Genomic DNA, 22,023 nt, shown 5'->3' on the forward strand with positions numbered 1-22,023 from the left:
GAGAGGCAGGAGGCAGGCAGCACACGGGGACAGTAAGCCGTACTGGCCAGTGCTCTTGTGTCGGGGGTTTTATTAATGGCTCTTGGGATGCTGCTTTGAACGGTTTGGCCTCATAGACTCTATTTGTGTCCCTTTTCCCTTTGCAGAGTGTCACTCCTCCTGCAGAACTTGCCAGGGCAGAGGACCCTCCTCCTGCTCCTCATGTGCCGCCGGCCTCACCCTGTCCCACCGCGGCACCTGCAGTACCAGCTGCTTCCCAGGGCACTATCCCGATGACGACCGTGTTTGCCAGCGTAGGTTTTTTAAAATGAACTTTCTCTCCTTTCCTGCCCTTCTGGGGTCATCAAAAGAAATATGAAGTTCTTGCTTCCATATTCTCACCTGGTAACCTTTATTGTTTACAAAAGGAAGAAAATTAATCTACAATGACATATGGGTACCAGTAGAAGATTATAGCTCAGATACCAGCCTAATCAGAAGTGCTAGGCTAGGAATCTCCTCTGCAAGTACCAGCTGTGTGACCTCGGGCCATTTAACCTCTCTGCTCTCTAGATAGCTCATTTAAAAAGCAGAAGTTTTAGTCTGTTTCATTCTTATGCTTTCTCTCAGCAACTGATTCCCAGGATCCTCAGCAGAGAGTATAGCTCATTTTAGTAGACAGTGACCTAAGCAATTCCCTGGATTTAATTGGTTTTCTATATGTATTTGTTGAATACTGACAATGTACAAGACTTGACATGCTACAAAGCATTCAGTTTCTGCCCGAATAGTAGTTATTTTATCTTGAATGAGAATCACTTGTGTTGATGTCTTATTTCTCAAAGAAGTCAAAATATGATTAATCACCCAAGTCAGGCACAAAGAGGATAAATTAGAGAAAGGGCAAATCTGAGTAGAAAAAAATAGAAAATCCTTCACAGATGAAGAAACATTTTTGAGATAGGCTGAGGTGACTTATTTTATTTCAATTATAGAATTTGCAAACAAAATTCTGCTATCCTTTCTCCTTTTGAAAATGATAGCTAACAAATAGAGTGCTGCTATTTCAACTTTATGTCCCAGGAAGTACTACATTGAAGGAATTATAGTGTAGTGGTAAGAGTGGGCCCTAGAGTTAGGTGACTGAAGTTCAGATCCTAACTGCCACTTGCTAGCTGTGTGACCTTGAGCAAGTGACTTAACCACTAGGCTTCAGTTCTTTTTCCATCCAAGGGGAATGGAATAGCACCTACATCTAATGTTTTGGCACTTAGTACAGACCCTAACAGAGAATAAGCTTTCCATATAGATTAGTTATTGTTGTCATCATCGTCATCATCTAGAATGAGAGGCAAATCAAGCAGTTAAAGATATTTATACTTTATAGAGTTAGTTTATTACTGTTAGGTAATTACTGTTATTGAGATGCTTGCAGGGATTTGCATTTGAAATGACATTATATGGAACTCACCATCTTGCACCACCTGTTGATAAACTAGGGATAAAAATCCTTTTGAACCAATGAAAAGGCTTCTTTACTTTTGTAACAAAAACTTCCCTTGATATATATCAACTGTCTGCTAGAATCTGTAGATGCTGTAACATGAGAGACACAAATGAAATACTTGTGTGCTCTGTTCAAGAGCAAGAGACTGTTGATGGGAAAATAGTGACTTAGATTTATGAGGTTCTTCACAGCAGTGGTATCACAGAAATAAAAGTTCAAAAGAAAAAATAAAATCCTTTATATGGAGTGTAGATGACAAAAATACATTGCATTGAAATATTTCTACTCTGGGAAGCTTTTGCCTTGGTGCAGGGTGATCTCTGCACAAATGCATTTGCAATGCTACCATGCAAATAGGATTTCACAAACCATTTTAGTTAATGTAAGAATCTCCTAGCTTTAGTCCTTTGCTGAAGTCTTAGTTTCGTTTTTTTAAGGATTGAATAAAGCATGCCTCTAAATTGGGATATTGGAGTTTCTCATATGTAAAAGTAATCAACAATGTCCCATTCTATAATGGTCATGATCATGGATGATTATAGGCCTGACAGTTTTAGACATTGTGCAGTAATGGGTTCTTAAGGAAATAAAATCAGTATTGAGGTGAGGCATTAACCATATTATAGAAGAATGTCAGAGCTAAAGAGCTGTCCAGATTCTAGTTACAGAAATGTTTAGAAATTATGTACTAAGCTCTAAAATTTAAGGATGACCAGTTGAGGCAGGAACTTTAGAAAAGAAATGATAAATGAGTTTCTTAGCACTTGAAACCATAGTGCCTGGAGCCCAGGAAGAGAATGCCAGCCTGCCCAGCCAACTTGTACCAATGCGGAGGGTTCTTCCTCACACCCCCATACGTCTCTGCAGGGGAGGGAGGCCAGGTTCATTGCTGGGGGTGGTCATTGGTTAGTTGTTAGGTCTTTCTTATCAGCCCTAGAACTTCCCTGTGGAGCAACGTGGAATAAGTCTCTTCCCTCATTCACATGATTACCTTCAAAAGTTTGAAATAGTCATTTAACTCTCATTTCCTACTTGGACTTCTCTGCTTCAAACACAAGTGGAGCCAGTGGAGTATTTAAGCAGAAATGGGTGACTCTCTCTCAGCTGCTGGTTTCAGAGGGAGAATGGACTTAATAGGCCATGAGGTCCCTTCTCCGCCCATGAGCAATGGTTGAAGTACATCCCTGCTTCCCTCATTGGTTTCTGGGCCACCTGCCACCTGCTTCACGGTGCCCTCAGCACTTTCCACAGGGTCAGCCATCTCAGAGAACTGCACCTGGCACGCCAGATGTGGGTCCACCAATACAACTGCAGTAGGACAAACCCTGTGTGGTCTGAGTATCATAAAATGGGGAAAATGCTCCTTACCCACATTCCTTTGGAGATGGAAGCTTAGTACCCACGGGGCCCTGGGATGCGCAGAACTGCTCTGAGTGAGACCATTGCCTTGGAGAGGGTTGAGGGGTTCAATGAGAGAGGAATGAGAGTCCAGATAGAAATGGTGGGAGCCTCCTGCTCCTCTGGGACACTGCTGCATCCCTTCAAGTCTTCTATCTAGTCTCCTAACAGTTCAAAATGCTTGGCACCAATCCATTTCTTTTGGAAGTTACTGAAGGGACTGAATTATGCTTTGCGGTACCAGTGGGGAATGGAAGGCGGCACAGAAGGAGTCAGGAGCATGGAGGCAGGCAGAAGCTTGAGGAAGTAAATGACAAGAAACTCTTAGCAGCCAGGATGGCATTGACCTGTCACCTCAGGCCAAGGAACTGGCATTTGGGCCTCATTTTGCAGCTCCAGGTTAAGAAGGTGGGTCCAGCTGACATTAGTTACATGAAGGCTCTTCCATTTAAGATTATGATAGTTTCATTAATAACCACATCACACTTTCAGTAAGTTTTTAATCAACTAAAATGCTTAGATCATTTTTCATAGGAATTGCTGTCTAAACAGGTCTGTATTCTCGGCTTGTGCAATTGGGTATATAAATTTAGGTCTTTACTTATGGTTTTGGTTATCACATCTGATTACTTTTAGTTTATTGCTTCAACTGGTTAACATAAGTTTGAGTTGTTCTTTGAGCTGGTGAAACTTAATTATGTGTGCACCCTGTGTAAGTTTATGTGGCATATTTAAATATCATTTGCATGATTTGTTTTCATTAAAGTCATTAATAACAGTATCAATCAAGTAAAAAATGAAGACTTCATCATAGTACTCTACAAAGGCACTTCTTTTACCAAGTACAAAAAGTTACTGGTAGTTTTTTGATTATGTATTTCAACCATTGTCAATCTGCCTACAACTATGACCCCATTCCATTTTTGTATTCACAAGTTTATTTTGGGGATGTTTGTCAAATCCTTTGCCCACCTTAAGGTACACCATGGGTAGAAATCCTCACCAAAAAAGGGGTTAAATAGTCTCATACAAGTTTCCAAAAATTAAAATAGTCTTTTCTAATTATTTTCAAAGTATTTGAAAATCCAGTCTAGATTTTCCTACAACCTTTAATTACCAATGTACACATTCTAATGAATATTTTATACCAAGGGTATTTCTTGTAGGTGAGATGAGGACTTTCTTTGTATTTTCAGGGAGGTAATTTTCCTGCACTATGCTACACGCTTTGATACTCTATAGATCTAAGACTCTCATGATCACTCTCTAGATTTTTCCTCTGACACAGAGAAGATTTCAGAATGAGTCAGGGATGCTAGTGCTTGATTATTATATAGTTACAGTATCTGGCTTCTTTCATTTATTAGCAAGTGTTTATTGAACACCTATAATATGATAGGTGCGGGGGACTATTTCAAGGAACAAAATGAACCTGGTCTTTGCTTTCATGAAGCTTACAACTTAAAGATGTTAAATAATTGCTTAAATGAAAATTGTTATGGATAGAATGAATGAAATGTCTAGGGTACCATGTGAGCAGTAGCTGAGAGATCTGTTCTAGACAGGAGAGTCAGGGAAGGCCTTCTTAAAGAAGAGACCAAGGATGAATAAGAGTTCAAGATAAAGGACTTGAAGGTTATATTGAGAGGATTCAAATATGCGTATTAAGATTTCCTGTGGAAAGAATGGAGGGAATGAGGAGGAGCAATATTTGCAGAAATGAAGGCTGGAAATTTTTCAGTATTGAAGAAAGATATGTTTGTAGATGAATGTTGTCCTCTGAAACCTGAGCAGGATGAATTTTAAAAATCTCTCTTGTGAATACATGGAAAATAGAATGCAAGGAGGTCAAACTGAGTATCAGGAAACTAGTTAGGAGACTATGATGGTAATCCAGTAGGAGATGGAGATGGAGTGAATGTGTTGGCATTTGGGGATATGGAGAAAAGCAGCAAGTTCTGAGAATCACACAGAAGAGAATTATGTATAAATAGGATCGAATGAATGATTGGATTAGGTGTGAGAGAACAGGAGGTATCAAACAGACAGACTCCAAGGTTTCTAACATGAATAAGTGAGTAGATGGAGAAAGGGCCAGTTGTTAAAGTAAGGAAAATGGAAGCGTGAGCAGATTTGGGGATCATTCCTGAATGTCTGAATTAACTGACTGCTAAGAATTACAACTGGGCAAATCAATAAGCCAGGTCACCTTTAATTCCTTTAAAATGTGGAATTTCCTGAGCTCCACAATAAAGCTGATGCTTCATTTTAATCTCAGCATCACACAAAAGTCTGAATCTACATCATGAACTATAGCGGAATTGATTCTTAAGAAGTAAGGTTTAAATAAAATTCTGGACTATTATTCCAGAGATCCTGGGGGTAAATATAAATTCTGTTGCTAAATCACAGGCAATTTAGGTATAGTTTTTCCATTCTTGGGTTTATAATTTATCTTCTCTGGAAAATGAAACTACCCATTTTTACTTTGGAAAATAAGATCAACATTTTCTGTTTACATTGATCACAGGGGAGGGTTACGAGCCAAAATTAAAAACAGGTTGGAGCAAGCCTTTGTTCCTTTGTGGCATCTGTCTAGGCTTGATCAGTGCTAGTTGTAATCATCTGGTCATTTTCTTCTCCTTTCTGCTCAGCATGCAATGCCCATTGTAGCAGCTGTGATTCTCAGGCCAGCTGTACCTCCTGCCAAGACCCAAACAAGGTCCTGCTCTTTGGGGAATGTCAGTATGAGAGCTGTGCCCCACAGCACTATCTTGACTTCTCCACCAAGACATGCAAAGGTAAATAAAGCTATTCCAGAATTGTACAGCGATTCTTTTACTCAGTGTTGCCCCTTTCCTATAGATATCTAATCCCCCCATTGGGAAAATACTGTCATCATATGTTTTGACTCTCTCTGAAAGTCAAGAAGGCATTATGCATTCATTTATTCATTAAGCCACTGATTTGTTTACAAAGCAAATATCTTTGAGCACCTCCTATGTGTCAGACATTGTGCCAGGTGCTGGTGACTAGACCAGAGGTGGCAAACTGGAAATCCTCAGGTTGTATTTGGTCCAATATGCATTTTTTTTTTGGCCTACCTAATATTCCAATGTTTTAAAATTTTAAATTATTTGCCTTTTAAAAATCAGATGACCTCACATACAAAAATTGAGATTATGTTTCTTTTTGAAAAAGCCAGGAGGTCCAGCACTATGGGATGTACATTTCCACAGTGCAGCAGTAGTTTGGAGATGAGCATCTGCTACTTCCATGGGCTGAAGTATGATCTCTTCAGGTCCCCAGAGTCCCCTTCATTCCCTATTCTACCACACGAGTCCTATTTCAAAAATCTGTACTACCTTCCTGGGCCCTGTAAGCGCTTGGAAGTACAACTCTAGATTGCTGTACTCTAAGCTTAATGAGGACAGGAGTTGTTTCTGATCTGTTCATCTCTGCTCAATGTACTTAAGGGAATGAAGACACAATCCCTGTGCTCAAGGAGTTTGTAAGGAGGTAATGTCAAAAACCGAATGCTTTTTCCTTGTTCTCCAATGGTTGGAATTCTTGGGTCTCCTGCTCTTTGAATGGCAGTGTTCAGCGAGGAGAAAAACAGTTGAAGAGTGGGTTTTCCGTGTTCCTATTCCATTTCCCTGCTCTATTCCTCAATTCCATGTTTCCCCATCTCACCAGTTCTGCCAGGGAAGCTGTGCTCAGATATGGAGGTCAAACATGTGTCAAGTAAACTTGGGATGCATTACAGCTTTGCGAAATTGTACACTTTCCATTCCAAGAAATTCTATTTGGTTATCCATGTAGGTGGTCTGCTTGTACTCAAGACCACAGAAGCTTTGCTGTTTTTTTTCCCTTCTAAGCAGTGGATGTCAGTTTGTGGTGAAAAACAAGATCATCACAAATCCTCCCTGTTGTAAGTGATTTCATAACTGTGCTGACAGTTTTCAAGGCTCTGTTTTAGTCATTCTCCCTCAGGTCTGATTCACCCAAATAAATGAGTGAGATTAACTTCATAAATCTTCCTGGAAACACGTATATTGTCTTTCACATTTACCTGCTTCTTTGGGACTTAAAAATATTGCATCAAGGAAGAGAGAAAGGTGACTAATGAGAGGTTTCCTCAACTTCTTAGGTGGAAGGGAGGGTGGCGATGAGGCAGTACTAAGGGGAGATGTGTTCTCTAAGAAAAACAGTTCAGCAGCAAACATTTATTAAGCTGTTACTATGTGTCAGGCACTGGGTTAACTTCTTTACATTCATTATTTCATTTCCTCTTCACCGTAGTCTCACAAAACAGGGACTATTCTTATCCCTGTTTTATAAATAAAGAGTCGAGGCTCAAAAAGTTTAAGGAAGGTGTGTAAGACATGCCACTAAAAAGCCAGGATTTGGATATAGACTTGCCTGGCTTCAAAACCTGAGTGCTTCACCATGCCCCCTTGTCCATTGCCCATGCATGAAGGGCAGACCTGCCAGCTAGAACTTTGCCTTGCAAACAGGAGTTTTCTGACTGTGCCAGTAACAACTCTAATAATAACAAAACAACAGTAGCAGAACCATTGGGTTCCTGTGCCTCAGTGCTTGAGACTGACTCAATACTTCCCCTGTTGACCCTGATAAACTGTATTTCTGATGATCTCCCTGGATTATTTGGCTGTACATCAAAGGTTGGAACCCATGAGAACATAAATTCCTGGAAGACAGGGTCTGCCCATGTGATGCGCACCATCCAGGGCTGTGCATCCTGTGCGTGCTTGGTGGGTGAAGCTCCAGGTAAATGAGTCCGCTCTACTGCTCTAAATGAGGTCTTCAGTTATTTCAGTAAGCCCTTTCTTTCTGAACAGCTCCTTTAGTCCCATTAACTTCTAGCATCACTGGTTCTTGCTGTCATGCTGGTCAACCCCCAGTGTTTGAGAGGTAGCTTCATGCAGCTGGTGTCAGTGGAGGCAGCAGATGAACTCTTAGTTGAGTCTCTGATATCCTGCCACCTGTGGAGCATCTGGAAGAGGTCCAGATTAGGTTGGTGGAAGCAGATTGGCCACTCCCTGTAGTAGGCTTTGCATGAAGACACCGTAGCACAAGTATAAAGAAGTCTGCAGCACATGGGAGATCAAATTGATCTGCCTCCCTGGCAGCCCCAATGACAAGCAGGCTCTGCACGAGCATGGAGGGACTCTTGTACATGCCGTGTCTAACCTAATTAGGAAACACTAAACCTCAGGGAGGTGTTCAGACTACTACAAGCAGAAACCTCATTAAGAGCTCACTTAATCTGACATCTCTTATGTTAGCCTCACTTTACCCCTTGCAGCTGCAGTCAGTGTCCTCATAAATGAGTCTCTGGGACTGAGGATGGACAGGAAGAAAGGTGATCTAATGTAGACTTTCTTTCTAGAGTGTGACTGGAGTTGCAATGCATGCAGCGGGCCTCTGAGGACAGACTGCCTGCAGTGCATGGATGGCTACCTTCTCCAGGATGGTGCCTGTGTGGAGCAGTGCTCACCATCGTTTTACAGGGACCTGGGCTTCTGCAAAAGTAAGTGGCTGGAGCCTCTGCTCTGTGCTCACCCATGCATCAGCCTCCTCTGATTTTTACTGTTCTGAGAAGGAACTTGTGGCAAGTTTCTCTTCTGGCTTTTTATCTAATTCCTGGTTTCTGTCTGAAGAGCATTTCTTTGTTATAATGAGAATATCCCCTTTCCTTCTCCCATGCTCAAGTACAACATTTGCGGTCAGTATGGGAATCTTGTGGGTATATGGCAGCCATGCAAAGAAGTATGTTTTGACCAGTACATTTGGATTTCCTTAAACATTGAACATTAAACATTTGGATTTCTTAAGCTTTTGGATTTCCTTAAATGTTCCAGATGGGGAGGTTTGTGGGCTCTGGTCATTTGAGTACATGGAAAGACCATATTGTTCCAGTATATGCCCCCACAACCTTGCATATACCTGATATCTCAGCAGTTCCTTTCTTGGTCTCAGTTCCCCTTTCAGCCTTGATTTAATACCACAAAATCTTCAGACCCTGAAATACCCACCTGAAGTGCACAGACAGCATTCCTGGGAGCATTCTTAGGATATGCTGGTAACTGACTGGGTGAGTCAGGAAAGACTGACACCTTGGTGAAGCTGTACAGAGAGCCAAGGACAATTTAATAATAATGATAACAGCTAATACCCATTTCCAGCTTGCCTTATCTTTTCATTATTTAATTTGATCTTTACCCAGGGAGCCAGGTAGGATAGTATGTCCACTCCCATTTTATAGGAGAGAGCACTGAGGCTCAAAGAAGTTGAGTCTCGAATCCTAAATCACCTAGCTGGTAAGTACGGCAGCCACACCAGAAGCCTGGCTCCTTGGCTGCTAGCCTTCTGCTTTGCCCAGCACGCCAGCTTGTATTGCTGCTTGGCATCTAATGTTGCCTCACCATGTGGGCCAGGAGCCACTCACATCCCTGTGGACTGGACTTTTGTCTTTCAGGCTGCAACAGCCACTGTCTCCAGTGCCAAGGTCCCCATGAGTGCGCTCGCTGTGAAGAGCCATTTCTCCTCTTGGAAGCCCGGTGTGTCCAGGAGTGTGGGAAGGGGTACTTTGCAGATCATGCAAGTCACAAATGCACAGGTAACTTGGAGCCAGTGCTGAGTTCTTTGGAAAAAATTAAAGCAGTAAGTAAATCCTATGTGCTAATTCTCAGGTCACCAGGGAGAATCTGAATTAGAAGCAGAATGCAAACCCAGGGAGCTTGGCCTAAGTAATTGATAGCTTCCCATGCACATCTGCCAATTGCTGGGTAAATAGAATTTAGAAGTGCAGGCCAATAATTCTGTTGCACAAGTCAATATTGTCCCTAACGGTCTTTATGGAAACAAAGTCAATTATTTTATGGAACATAAGACTTACATTGAACTAAGGTGAGGTATCCATTAAGAGTGGATCAGTCCTGTAGATACGGGCACAGAATTTTAAGTGTGTAGACTAAACTACTGGTCACCCTGATATTGGCATAATATTCTTGAAGAGTAGGCTTTCTGGGGACAACTTAGTAAGACACACTGAACTTTTATTGTTAAACTAAAGCTAAATCCAAAGTCTTAATCTCATTGTCCATTAAATAATCCACAAGTTTCCTCAGTTTTCATCATTTCTATCAAAACTTGGTGCCCCACTTTAGAGAATACCTGATATTTAATAATAATGCCATTACACAGGCAAAGCATTTACATTTCACCTAATTCTCTTTCTGCATTATCTTGTTTAATGTTCACAATGACTTGCTAAGATATAGCAGACATTATGAGTCCTGTTTTACAAGTGAACAGAAAAAAAAAAGAGGCTTGAAAGTATTAACGAGGGCAACACAGAACCAGTTTTAAACCCCAGATTTCTAATTCCAATCCAGGGGCCTTTAAACTGTACTGTGCTGCCTCCCTATAACAAAATCTCAACAAAGGAAGCAGAAAAATTAGGCAGTGAACACTCAATTTATAGAAGATTATTAGCTTGACCCAAAGAAATGATCCTATGGTCATTTAAATAGTTTGTTCTGCTTGTGCATTTAAAATAATAATAATAATAATTTTAAAATTAATAACAATAGGAGTAACAGTGATAGTGTGGAGCCGTTGAGCCCTTTTGTTGTGCCAAGCACTGTTCTATTCACTTCACACACTATAACATGTGCAGTCCTCTGAGCAATGATTTGCATTAGGTGCCATTAGTATCTGCATTTTTAAGATGAGAAAATTGCAGCACAGATTGTTGAAGGAATTTGCCCAAGGTCGACAGCTGGTAGGTGGTAGAGGAGGAATGGTCTCAGAAAGGACCTTTGCTCTTAATCAGTATACACTGCTTCCCTTAGAAGCCAACACGGTTAACTTTTTAAACACTCCAGTTCTGTGCAACATTTTCAGATCACAGCATGTAGAGCGAGAGTGCCCCTCTCTGTTCACTTCTCTTCGAGGGTGGATCTGCTCCCTGTGAAATTCTGTGGGGTTCTCTCTTGCTGCAGTTGGGGGTCACGTGGGTATGTTCTCCCTCCTCATTCCTCTGTTACTGGGGACCCTCCGGGTGTCTGTGCCTTTGTGTGCCTTAGTCGGTGTGTCCTCTCTTTGATAGCCTGCCCTCAGGCGTGCTCGCAGTGCAGCCACTGGGACCAGTGTCACCTCTGTGACCGTGGGTTCCTTCTGAAGAATGGCCTTTGCATTTCCAGCTGTGTTCCCGGCTTCTCTGTCCACTCCTCCAATGAAACATGTGCTGGTAAGTGCTTCTTCTCTGGTGGTCTGGTGAATTCACCTGCAGTTTCTTTGTGCACAGGCTGAGCCTGCAGATACAATTGGTTTGTGTGGTGTGAAATGTGGGAGTCCTATCCTGGGGAAACCTCTGCTGCTGCTGAGGAATAGGGACTGTTTATAGAACACAGAAATCTGGGAAAACAACTTCTGAGATCTTTGGAAGGGAAAAAGCAACTTGTACTTTTTTTTAATTTAATTTTTATTGAAGTATAGTTGATACACAATATTATACTGGTTTCAAGTGCCCAACACAGTGATTCAGCAGTTACATGTATTATTAAATCCTCACCCCAACTAGTATAGTTACTATCTGTCAACATAGAAAGATGTTACAGAGCTATTGACTATATCTCTATGCTGTACTTTCATCCCCATGACCAACTTATATTATGATTGAGGTTTTGTGCCTCTTTATCCTCCTCACCTACCCACCCCCACCCCAGCCCATCCTGTGGTAACCACCAGTCATTTCTCAGTATCTATGAGTTACTACTGTTTTGTTCATTTTATTTTGTTTTGAGATTCCACATATAAGTGAAATCATATGGTATTTGTCTTCCTTTGCCTGGCTTATTTCACTTCACATAATACCATCTAGGTCTATCTATGTTGTTCCAAATGTCAGCATTTCTTTCTTTTTTATGGCCAAATAATATTCCATTGTGTATGTGTACCATATTTTCCTTATCCATTCAGCTACTGATGGACATTCTGGTTGCTTCCATATATTGGCTATTGTAAATAATGCAGTAGTAAACATAGGGGTGCATGTATCTTTTCAAATAAGAGATTTTGTTTCTTTAGGTAAATTCCTAGAAATGAGATTACTGGATCATGTGGTATTTCTATATGTTCTATATATTTTTTGAGGAACCTCCATACTGTTTTCCATAATGGCTGCACCACTTTACATTCCCACCAACAGTGTAGAAGGTTTTCCCTTTTCTCCACATCCTTGTCAACACTTGCTATATCTTGTCTTTTGGATAGTGGCCATTCTGACTGTGTAAGGTGATATCTCATTGTGGTTTTGATTTGCATTTCCATGATAATTACTGATGTGGAGCATCTTTTCATGTGCCTGTTGGCCATCTGTATTTCTTCTTTGGAAAAATGTCTGTTTGGGTATTCCACTCATTTTTTAATTGGGTTATTTGTTTTTTTTTTGATGTTGAGGTGTATGAGTTCTTCATATATTTTGATGTTAAGCCTCCTTGTCAGATAAATCATTTACAAATATATTCTCCCATACTGTAGGTTGTCTTTTTGTTCTACTGATGGTGTCCTTTGCTGTGCAGAGGCTTTTTAGTTTGATGTAGTTCCACTTGTTCATTTTTTATTTTGTTTCCTTTGCCTGGGAAGATGTGTTCAGAAAAAATTGCTCATGCTTGTGCTCGATAGATTTTTGCTCATGTTTGCTTCTAAGAGTTTTATGGTTTCATGTCTTATATTTGGTCTTTAATCCATTTAGAATTTACTTTTGTGTATGATGTTAGATAGTAATCCAGTTTCATTCTCTTGCATGTGGCTGTCTAGTTTTCCCAAATCCAGTTATTGAAGAGACTCTCTTTTCCCTGTTGTATATTCATGACTCTTCTATCATTTATTGATCGACCATATATACCTGGGTTTATATCTGCTCTCTATTCTATTCCGTTGACCTATGGGTCTGTACTTGTTCCAGCACCATACTGTTTTGATCGCTATAGCTTTGTAGTATAGCTTGAAGTCAAGGAGCAGGATACCCGCAGCATCGTTCTTCTTTCTCAAGATTGCTTTGGTTATTCTGGGTTTCTGTTTTGGTTCTATATGAATTTTAGGATTACTTGATCTAGTTCATTGAAAAATGCGATTGGTATTTTGATGTGGATTGCACTGAATATGTAAGTTGTTTTGGGCAAGATGGCCATTTTGACAATATTAATTTTTCCTATCCAGGATCATTGGATAGATTCTCCATTTATTTGTGTCTTCTTCAGTTTCTTTTGTTATTGTCTTTTAGTTTTCAGAGTACAGGTTCACCTCCTTGGAGCAACATGTGCTTTGGAAGTCACAACAGTCAGATCAGAAATGTGGTATAAAACTTGGTTATGTTCCTGAAGTATAGCCATGTTGTAGAAAATTATATAGATACTTATACATATAATTTATTTATATTTGTAACTTGCAGAGCTAATTATGCCAAGGTTCAATGGTGCATCCTTTATGAATACACTGGAGATAAATTACAAATAAATAACGGGTACTGTGATGAGCCTGTCCCATTACAGCCACACATTTAAAGCAATGGATTTCAAGCTACTGTTTGTGATTTAAAATGAGGTACCAGGTTAAGGAACTGTTGCTGATCTTATCCAACACATCAATGGACACTTCTTAAACAACAAAGAGAATCAAATTTAAATTCATTCTTAATATTGAACCCCTAAAGTTTTATAGGTGAATGAAGCTTGAGAGTTATAGATGAGTATTCCCTGGCTTTTGAGTGTCCTTCATCAATTACATGAGGCATATTTTAACACCTGCATTTTTAAAAATATCACTTTTTCAATCATATTTCCTGATTCTATATTTCTGACCTCTAAAGTTATTAAAACTTGCCATGGGGAAAAATATCTTTGGTCTATTTCATTGAGATCCTTCTGTAAACTCCAAGTACTTGAGAGTCAGCTTCCTCTTCTTGGGACAGAATATAAGTTAGCTTGTGAAAATGAATTCCACTTTCATTAGAGTAATCTTACAGTAGTATTAGTCCCCCTGAAACTTGGCATTCCCAAATTGTCTTGTCTGATCTACTTGTAAAAGGGAACACTACCAATTAAGTCCAGGCCAAACAACTTGCTGGCGATGAGATGATTCCATATCATGGCCAGAAATCCTACTTCATCCATGAGATGTTAACTGTGCACAGAGATAGTAAAATTTTAAAACACAGTGTATGTATTTCATGTGAAGTCTGAAGAGAAGCCACTGATAATCCTACTTCATTATAGATTAACTGGTACTGTTCTAGCAAATCGTATCAGACCCTTGCCTCATTTCTTCCCCTTGGTCTGATGGTCAGATGTGATTGATGTATTAGGATAGGACTGTAGTTCTCAAATCTGGCAGCCCCTTAGGATTACCTGAGGTGTTTGTAAAATCACTGAGGTCCTGCTGTAAAACAGCTAAGTCAGAGTCTCTGATGGTGGAACCCAAGTGTCAGTACTGTTTTAAAAGATCCCTATATGATTCTTTATTGTTATTATTGTTGAGATATAATTCATATTCCATAGAATTCACCCTTTAAAGTATACAATTCAGTGTTTTTTAGCATATTCATAAAGTTATGCAACCATCACAGCTAATCTAATTATAGGTCATTTAATCACCCTAAAAAGAAATCCAAAAACTATTACAGTCTCTCCCCACTGTCTCCTACCCCAGCCCCTGGCAACTATTAATCTACTTTCTCTCTGTATAGATTTGCCTATTCTAATATTTGTGCCTGTTTTAGTGCCATTTAATAAGTGTAATCACACAGTATGTGGCCTTTTAGGTCTGGTTTCTTTCACCTGGCATGGTATTGTCAAGGTTTCTCCATGGAACACATGTCAGTACATCACTTCTTTTTATGGTTGAATAATATTCCATTGTATAGGTGTACCACAACTCGTTTACTCATTCATCAGTTGATAGACATTTGGGTGGTTTCCACTTTTTGGCTATTAAGAATAACATTGTTGTGACTATTTGTGTATAAATTTGTGTGGACATATGTTTTCATTTCTCGGATATATGTCTAAGAGTAGAATTGCTGGGTCATATGGTAGCTCTATGTTTAATTATTTGAGTAACCATCAGATTGCTTTCCCAAGCAACTGTACCATTTTACATTCCCACCAACAATGTATGAGGTTTCCAATTTTACCACATCCTCAGGAATACTTCTTATCGTTCTTACTGGGTGGGAAGTGGTATCACATAGTGGTTTTGATTTGCATGTCCCTGATGACTAACAATGTTGAGCACCTTTTCATATGCTTATTGGCTTTTTGTATATCTTGTTTGGAGAAATGTCTATTCAAATTTTTTGCCTGTTTTTGAATTGTGTTATTTATCTTTTACTGAGCTGTTAAGAGTCCTTTTTATATTTTGGATACAAGTCCCTTTTTAGATATGTGATTTGCACATATTTTCTTTCATTCTGAAGATTGTCTTTTCACTTTTTTGCTGGTGTCCTTTGGAATGTGAAAGTTTTTAATTTTAATTACATCCAGCTTATCTATTTTTTCTCTTTTTACTTATGCTTTTTGTGTCATACCTAAGAAGGTACTGGCTAATTCAAGATCACAAAGGTCTCCTATATTTTTTTTCTAGGAGTTTTGTGGTTTAACATTGAGATCCTGTTATTCTCATGTGCATCCAAGGTGAGAACCACTGGATTATGAGGCTTATGTGTACAGTAGCCTAGAGTCTAATCATTGCAGCTCTGAATGAACATTACAAGCCTATTTCTTTAAAAAAAAAAAAATCTAATTCATGAATGTACTAAGTATGACCTTCGGATTCATGTGTTTTTCAGACAAAATACACACTCCCAGTCTTCATGTGAATGGTTCCCTCACTCTTGCCATCGGTTCAATGAAGCCCCTGGATTTTTCCCTCCTGAACGTCCATGACCAGGACGGCAGGGTTGACGAGCTTCTGTTTCACGTTGTGAGCACTCCCACCAATGGTCAGCTAGTGCTCTCAAAGGATGGAAAAGAGGTTCAGCTCGACAAGGCAGGCCGTTTTAGCTGGAAAGATGTAAATGAGAAAAAAGTGCGTTTTGTGCACAGCAAAGAAAAACCCAGGTGACTCGGTGTTCTGCTGTTTTCCTCCTCCCTCCTTCCGTCAGTGCTCTGTGCCCCCTCCCACTTCTCCATAGCTGTCCCTTGTCTCTGGGGAAGATCGGTACTCCACAAATACCAAATGCTTTCAGCTGCCTGTCATCACTTCACTGTGATTGCTTAGAGCGTGTGATTTTGTTAGGGACATTTTCATTTTGTCACATAATTATGGGTAATTCTCTGATGTGACAGAAAAGTTCCTAGTACAATTACCCAACTTCTAAGCCCAGCAGAAACAAAACCAGTTACCTACCCAGATGCTACAGCTGCTTCTTCAACATTAGGGTAATTTATTGGGAGTGGGGATGACTAGAGATGGAGTACATACTTTGCAAGGTGTTGTATGGTTCCTAGAATTTCAGAGTTGGAAGGAAGGAGTTGCAGTTAACTTTTTATTATCCAGTTTATGGGATTAAGTGTGGTTAATTTTTAGTCCTGCGCCAATTTTCCTCTGATGCCTAGCATACAGTTTTGGCTGTCTTTTCCACCCCAGCTGACATGCACTTCAGGGATGCAGTTGGGTGTTAACACCAACCCAAGCAAATAAAGCCATATAATTAGCAGAGTAAACCTACTAAACAGCAATTAGAGGATGTACCCTAAAGATTAGCCTCCTGGATTATCCTTCACCCTGTTCTGTTTCATTAGTGCAGATAATTCAGAGTAAACTATATATGTAAACCAAGAATTGAAACCCACGGGACAGTGATAAGGACACAGTGAATATCTTCTACTGTCACCACTAATCTTGAGAGATTTGGGAGACAGGTGGGTAGAAAAGTAGATGGTGAACTACAGTTATCCCCATTGTAGTTCAGAGCTGGTGATCTAGTAACCTTAGACCATCTCATAGGAACAGGAACAACTAATGTTTACTGAGTGCCAACCATGACCCAGGTATTGTGTTAAGCACTTTATGTGAATTATGTTTATTCATGTTGCCAGACTACAGATAGAGAAATTGAGGCCTTGAGAGTGATAAGTAGTCTTGCCCAAGGCCTCACAGCCTGTGGGTGCAGAGCTGAGATGCCAGTGCCAGGCTCTCTGATTCCAAGGCACAGGCCTTTAGCAACTATGATTTCTGCCTCCTGGTTAATACTACAAATAATTGGCATGCTTCCATCCTTGAGGGGCCAAAGATCATTGCATAGAGAAATGTTGCCACGGTGATGGCACTTCACACTCTGGTGTCTGACACCATAGAATCACTCTTCAAGGGTGTGTTCCATCCCCTGCATTCATTCTGCCTCAAGTACAGTGGCTTTATATTACACACACACAGCTCCGTACCTGTAATCATTTGCCTTGAAATACTTGTGAAAAATGTGTAAGGTATATAAAGCTCTGTAGACAACCAAGGTTAACTGTCTTGTCTATTAAGCCCTTTAATTTCTCACCACCTGTTTTTTTCCAGAGTCAGCTTTGCAGCCCTCAATGGGGCTACCATTTCACAGGGGATTCTCTCAGTCCGCTTTTTATGTCTTGGTGCCCAGTTTGGTGTTGGATTTTCCTCATGTAAAAATTTAAACAAAAGAAAGAATGAGAATAGTAAAACAAGGTAGTTAGAAACTCATGAAAAAGGGAAATTAACTGTCTTGGAATGTTAGAAAAGCAAAAGGGGCGAGTGCCACATAGGTTTGTGGTTTTGTTTTTCCTCATGAAAACACTGACCATGATTCTTCAGGACTGGATTCCTTGGGGGTCAGTATGCCTCTGTGGAGTACAAGACAACCAGTAAATATAGTCCTGGTAGCCATGAGAAGTTGGCACTGAGATGCTGAACAGTTATTGGAACCTCAGTGTCACCAAAAATCATTTTTCCCCTGTCAGTTGGGAGTAGCTACCCCTTCTTTCTTCATTTTATTGCTTCCATCAACTGCATTTTCTTGAAGTCTGGAGGTGGGAGTGGAAAGGGGCAGGATTTAAATGGGGCAGAAAATGAAGGAGAGGATGAAATGGGAGGAAAGACAAAAATACCTTAAAAAAAACATATCGTTGAGATATAATTAGCAGTCCATAAAATTCCCCATTTTAAATATATGTTGTTCTATGAGTATAACAAATGCATACAGTCTTGTATTCTTAAAATCACAGCCACAATCTAGATATAAAACAGTTCCATCATCCCCAAAATCTCCTTTTTACAACCACTCCCTTCCCCTCAGCCCCTGGCAACCACTGGTCAGTTTTTTACCCTTACAGTTTTGCTCTTTCTAAAATGTTATGGGAATACAATCATACAGTATTTAATCTTTTGCTTCTGGCTTTTGCCATATTTTTAAGATACAACTACATTCTTCAATATATCAGTAGTTAGTTCCAAGAATACCTTTTAAAGAACCTTGAAAACATGGCCCCTGTAGTTGACCAGTATTCAGAACCTCTCATAATTCATTAGTCACTCGTCTTACCAGCCCGCAGTGAGCTCTGAGCTTGGTTTGGCTTTGAAGGTGAGCAACTCCTACCCTCCCTTCTGGTAACTTCAGAAGCTGCTAGAACAACATGTTTTACAGGATGTAAAAGCCACAGCAAAGAGTGAGCCTTAGATTCATCTGCTAATTAGGGCTTCCTGGTTGCAAGTAATGGAAGTCAGCTTGAGCTAGAGTGAGCAAAATTGTAAGGCTTATTAATAACATTGCAGGTATGGCTCAGATCTCAAACACATCAAGGGTAACTGGGCTTGCAAGGCAAGCCGAGAAGCTAGGGCCAGGAGTGGGAAGCAGCACTCCATTCTCCCCCTTGTCTCTCTGTCTCTTCGCTCAAGGCTCCCTTTACCTTTCTCTTACAGATAGGCTTGCTCCCCATTCTCACCGACGTGGTAGGCTGTGGTTCCCCTATAGTCAAATGGGAACTCTCAAACCAGTTTTCCAGATTTCCAGGGAATAGTAAGCCTTCTGTCCCTAGTGCAGTTCACACTAAATGTCATGTCTGTGTATATGACTGGGGCTGGGGGGTGAGGGCAGGTAGATACAGACATGTAATACAACCATTATGGAGGGCACTCACATGAGTTGGGCAGAGGGTTTGCAGGGAAGTTTCCTTTCATTCTCCAATTTAACCATTAACCCTCAATATATTACTTGTCTTAGACCATAACTGATTTTTCAATCTTTTATATATTCAATCTAGAAAAATAAAAGAAAAAAGTTCACATAATTATACTATAATGAGATGGAAGAATGCACAAAAATTATTTTACTGGTATCTCACTATGTTCATCTTTATCTGGTCATTTTTATTTACAGTCTGAATAATGTTACTGTAGTGGTTTGATCTAAATTCTTACAAGCGCTTAACCTGGAAATATTTTTAATTCTTGTTTTCCTACAGACTAATGATTCTATTTTCTTATTCCTTTCTTGGGGACTTCTTTTAGGAAAGGTTACTTTTTCCTGAAAGTTAGTGACCAGCAATTCTTCTCTGAGCCACAGCTGATCAACATACAAGCATTTTCAACACAGGTAATAGAAGTGCCACGCAATTAGTATTTCACATGCCTACTAATTCTCGAGCACAAATCAAGGGTTCTTGTAGCTTTAGCAAAAAATGATTGAGCTAAATTAATTTTGTCTCAGTTCCTGGCATGATTTTCAGTACTTGTGGGTAGTGACAACAGGAACAGTCATTAACACGTCTGTGGTGCCCGTCCAGTGTTTCTCATCTAGTCCCCAGCCAGCCTGCGAAGTAGTGTTATACCCAGTGTACAGAGGAGGAAACTGAGTCACAGCAAGGTTAAGTAACTTGTCTGTGGTGACATAGATGATAAATAGAGAGCCAAGGTTTGTGCCCAGTGAATTTGGCTACAGAGTCTGTGCTCTTGGCTGTTATATTATGGCACCTTGCTTACTATACTGGATCTGATACTGGCCCTGCAGAATAATTTGAAGCTGTTCCAGTTGTTAAGACTTCCCTCTTCTTAGATAAACAAGTTTGTTTTGTCTAAATATTTCTGTCTCAGGGATATGGAATTATGTTTGGCTACTTCTGCCTATCTAACATGTGTGCAGCCTACACTGAACTCTGTAGTTAGAGGGCCTACTTATGAGGCAGCAGTGTGGCCATCCTTAGCCAAACCTAAGTCTGAGGAAATCATGGTAGGTGCTGTAAAACTCAGTGTGATGGCTCTTCAGCTTGCATCACTCATCTCAGTCAAGTTGTCCTTATGTGTCCAGAATACATGTAGCAGTAGGTGTTCTGAGCAACTGGGCTGGAGGGATTGAATAGCTGAAGGGTGCAGAGTAGGAAGATAGGCATATTTGGAAGTCGTGAACAGCAAGAGAATGAGATATCAGTATAGAGAAGCAAGACTACCTAAATATCCAGATCTCAGGAGTGCTCATCATGAGTCAAAGAAGGACATGAGATCATTGTTTTAAACTGATATTTTAATATTTTTGGTCCCCAAATACAAAGATCATGGACTGTGGAACCCTGAACCAGAAGTGGCTGCCAGATAGTATTCCCAGCCCAGATCAGGTCTTAATGAAATTCTTACTTCAGGGGTGACTAAGGTTGAGGAATGATTAGAAATTGGTCCCAAGTTTTTTGACCTCAGGGTTGAGCTAAGAATATGAATTTTGTTTTAATTAAAGCTAAAACATGTGATCTCTGTAATTATGGGCCAGAAGGCTACATCAAGTCTCAGAACTCACTGGCTTAGATGTTTCTCAGTACTTAAGTTCAGAAGTTTTGTTCTGTTCTTTTTGTCCATGCTAACATAGTTACGCTAAGTAGCTGAATAGAAGATTGAGGGTGTGTATTGGCAGGTGACTTCCTTGTATGAGGTGGTGAGTTCCCGTGGTTCCATGATTTTTGTTCGTTTTCTCCAAATCAAGTGATAGGCATTGAGGACACATTTTTATTTCATTTATGATAATGACGAACTTTTATCTTTGTAACTTTTTTAAAACAGAATCTTAGAAATGAATTTTAACTTATTTTTGTTTTCTCACATTTCTGTGATATTTCATGAGCCTCCCTGACATTTTTCCCATGTAAATTAATTTTATTTTTTTCACATACGGATTTGACATCCCTTTGGCCTCTCCTCTTTCAGAATCTAAGGGGCTGTTCATTCCCAGGTATAGAATCATAGCTTTTGAATTCTCACTGGGAATTCTGAGGAGTAGCTATGATATGGTTTCCTACTATGTGATTATTATAATGATGCATTAATTAGAGATTACTTTCATAGATATTGAAATTTCCAGGAGGCCAAGAAGGGTAGTTATAAAAGGAATCTGGGTTAAACAAAGCAATGTCCTGAGAAAATCCTAGATGGTTCAACTTCAAAAGAGACAAAAATACCAAGATAATGTTTCCTTTGGCTTCTGGCCTTGATTTTTTTGGTGAATTTTTTTTTCTTTTGTGGTTCATTAACTTTCATCTGTATGAAAGAAAAATTTTATCTGCTTACTCAACTTGGTTGGAGGAAACCTAATAATCCTAAGGAAAGCATATTGAAACTTGCCAGATGAATTAACCAGCTGGTAGCCTTACTCAGACCATGATCTTATCAGGCTTTATAATCTGCGTTGGGGTGAGCCCCTTCAAGATATGGATGAGATGGGTGAAGAAAATTGCTGGGAGGAACCAGAAACTGCACATCCGAGAAATAGCACGCATTCAGAGTGTAGCAGTAGCTTTCTCCGCCAGCGCGCTGCAGCCTAGCCTGCCGTGAAGTGCTCGACCGCCAGCCCAAGTGTAAAAGCTCCCTGCTCCTGATGAGTCCCGCTCAAATGCAGACACCTGATTGGGTTCCCTGACACTAAGCTAATGTCAGTTACAATGCAGGGGATGTAGTGTACATCAAGACAGCAGAGACTTCGAGAGGTTTAGAAGCAAGCAGCTCACCTCAGTTGCTTCTGGTGATTACTATGGTCTTGAAGTGGCTTGAGGAACTTCAGAATCACGGGTGTGAAGTAACTCCTTTGCTGCAGTTACTAGGATTGACCA

At 40.1% G+C, this 22,023-nt stretch overlaps 1 protein-coding gene across 2 annotated transcripts in view; it reads left to right on the plus strand.

Moving 5' to 3' along the window:
* The window catches only part of FRAS1 (Fraser extracellular matrix complex subunit 1), a 441,866-nt gene that overhangs the window by 286,291 nt on the left and 133,552 nt on the right, over positions 1 to 22,023 (plus strand). The window contains exons 22-28 of one of the 2 annotated variants that reach the window (XM_057502364.1): positions 147 to 293; positions 5,539 to 5,685; positions 8,298 to 8,438; positions 9,387 to 9,527; positions 11,022 to 11,162; positions 15,762 to 16,032; positions 19,445 to 19,529. In XM_057502364.1, coding sequence (XP_057358347.1) covers positions 147 to 293; positions 5,539 to 5,685; positions 8,298 to 8,438; positions 9,387 to 9,527; positions 11,022 to 11,162; positions 15,762 to 16,032; positions 19,445 to 19,529 — 1,073 coding nt within the window. The remainder of the gene's footprint in view (positions 1 to 146; positions 294 to 5,538; positions 5,686 to 8,297; positions 8,439 to 9,386; positions 9,528 to 11,021; positions 11,163 to 15,761; positions 16,033 to 19,444; positions 19,530 to 22,023) is intronic. The other variant, XM_036906452.2, reaches the window with a different exon arrangement.

Source organism: Manis pentadactyla, chromosome 5, assembly GCF_030020395.1.
Source record: "Manis pentadactyla isolate mManPen7 chromosome 5, mManPen7.hap1, whole genome shotgun sequence".
NCBI classification, from domain to species: Eukaryota; Metazoa; Chordata; class Mammalia; order Pholidota; family Manidae; genus Manis; species Manis pentadactyla.